Genomic DNA, 1,289 nt, shown 5'->3' with positions numbered 1-1,289 from the left:
GGGGGGAGGGGGAACAAATCGACACCTCCAGTGGGCCACAACAAGGGGAGCTGAGGGTGGGGGGCGGAAAAAAAAAAGAAAGACCGAAGAACGGGAGGAGAGGGAGAGAGAGCGCGTGGAGGGGGGGGGGGGGCGAAACGCCTGAAAGCCAAAGGGAGGGCAGCTCGGGGGGCTAGAAGGAAAGGGGACTGGGGGAGGAAAGGAACAAGATGAGGGCCGGTGAAGAAGATGGATGCTAGATCCCGGGGCGAGGGCGGGATCGGCCAAGGCTGCCAGCTCTTCAGGCGCGTCTTCGGAAGGAAGAAGCCCGGCCGCAGAAGTCGGGATCTTCTCCCCCGTGTATGCCCAGGGCTTAGTGGCTGCCACCAGTCGGAATTAGGACACAACTCTGTCCCAATTGTGGCAAAGGCGGCGCGAGGGTGGATAACCTTGGCAGATGCCGAGGGACGTAGCCATCCAAGGCTTCCTCGGCTCTGTGGAATGCGCTCTGGATCCCAAGAGTGCGCGGGTGGGGGGGAGGGGGGGGGGGAGGCCGCCCTTTTCTGGGCGCGAATCCGCGCCGAAGATCTGGCCTGCCGGGGGACAAGTGACGGCCCCCTGAGCATCAACAACCCTCAACGAGTCTGTGGCACACCTCCACGCATGCACTCGCACTCGCGCATGCAGAGGACTCCCGGGCAGGCCACGGCGGTTGATCGCCCGGCCATGGCGGAACGCCGTAGGTGGAGAGCATAGCCCGGGCATCGAGCAACCCCGTCTGGCCGGGGAGGGCAGGAGGGGAGGGTGGGAGGGAGGAGGGGGGGGGGAGGGGGCAAACATGTGGCGGTAAGTATGAGGGGAGAAAGAACGGGACAAAGACCAAGACCGGGCAAATCATCAGCATGCCCGAGAACGACGCGATGTGCCACGCACTGGGGAAGAAGGAGCTGGCGGCAAAGCGCAAGAAAGTCGACGGAAGCCGATAGATGTGAACACTGCCACATTCCTTGACCTCGGTTACAAAGCTGCACCGGGGGAATGACATGTGGTCAGAGGAAGCAGTCGGAACCACACACACACACACACAGTGGGGCGGACACAAAGTGGCGGCGGGAGATGGCGGCAATGACGCACCCATGAATGACTGAGGGGAGATCCTCCACGGAGCCACCACTCAACAAGGCACCCGAGGGCTTGGCCGGGGACTTAACATCCTCGGAAGGCGACTTGCCCATGATTGCCGTCGGCTTGAAGTAGTCCTTTGGGAGGTCCGTCATAGCGGCCTGAGGAAAGGGGGGGGGGGGGGGGGG

General features: G+C 63.2%; 1 protein-coding gene across 1 annotated transcript in view; it reads right to left on the bottom strand.

Moving 5' to 3' along the window:
* The window catches only part of H696_00954 (hypothetical protein), a 3,947-nt gene extending 2,658 nt beyond the window's left edge, over positions 1-1,289 (bottom strand). The window contains exons 1-2 of the mRNA XM_009494843.1: positions 1,114-1,289; positions 913-1,004 (exon numbers count right to left, since the gene is read on the bottom strand). Coding sequence (XP_009493118.1) covers positions 913-1,004; positions 1,114-1,256 — 235 coding nt within the window. The 5' untranslated portion in view covers positions 1,257-1,289. The remainder of the gene's footprint in view (positions 1-912; positions 1,005-1,113) is intronic.

Source organism: Fonticula alba (genome assembly GCF_000388065.1).
Source record: "Fonticula alba strain ATCC 38817 unplaced genomic scaffold supercont2.1, whole genome shotgun sequence".
NCBI lineage: Eukaryota > Rotosphaerida > Fonticulaceae > Fonticula > Fonticula alba.
This window is presented reverse-complemented; position numbering and strand designations above follow the sequence as displayed.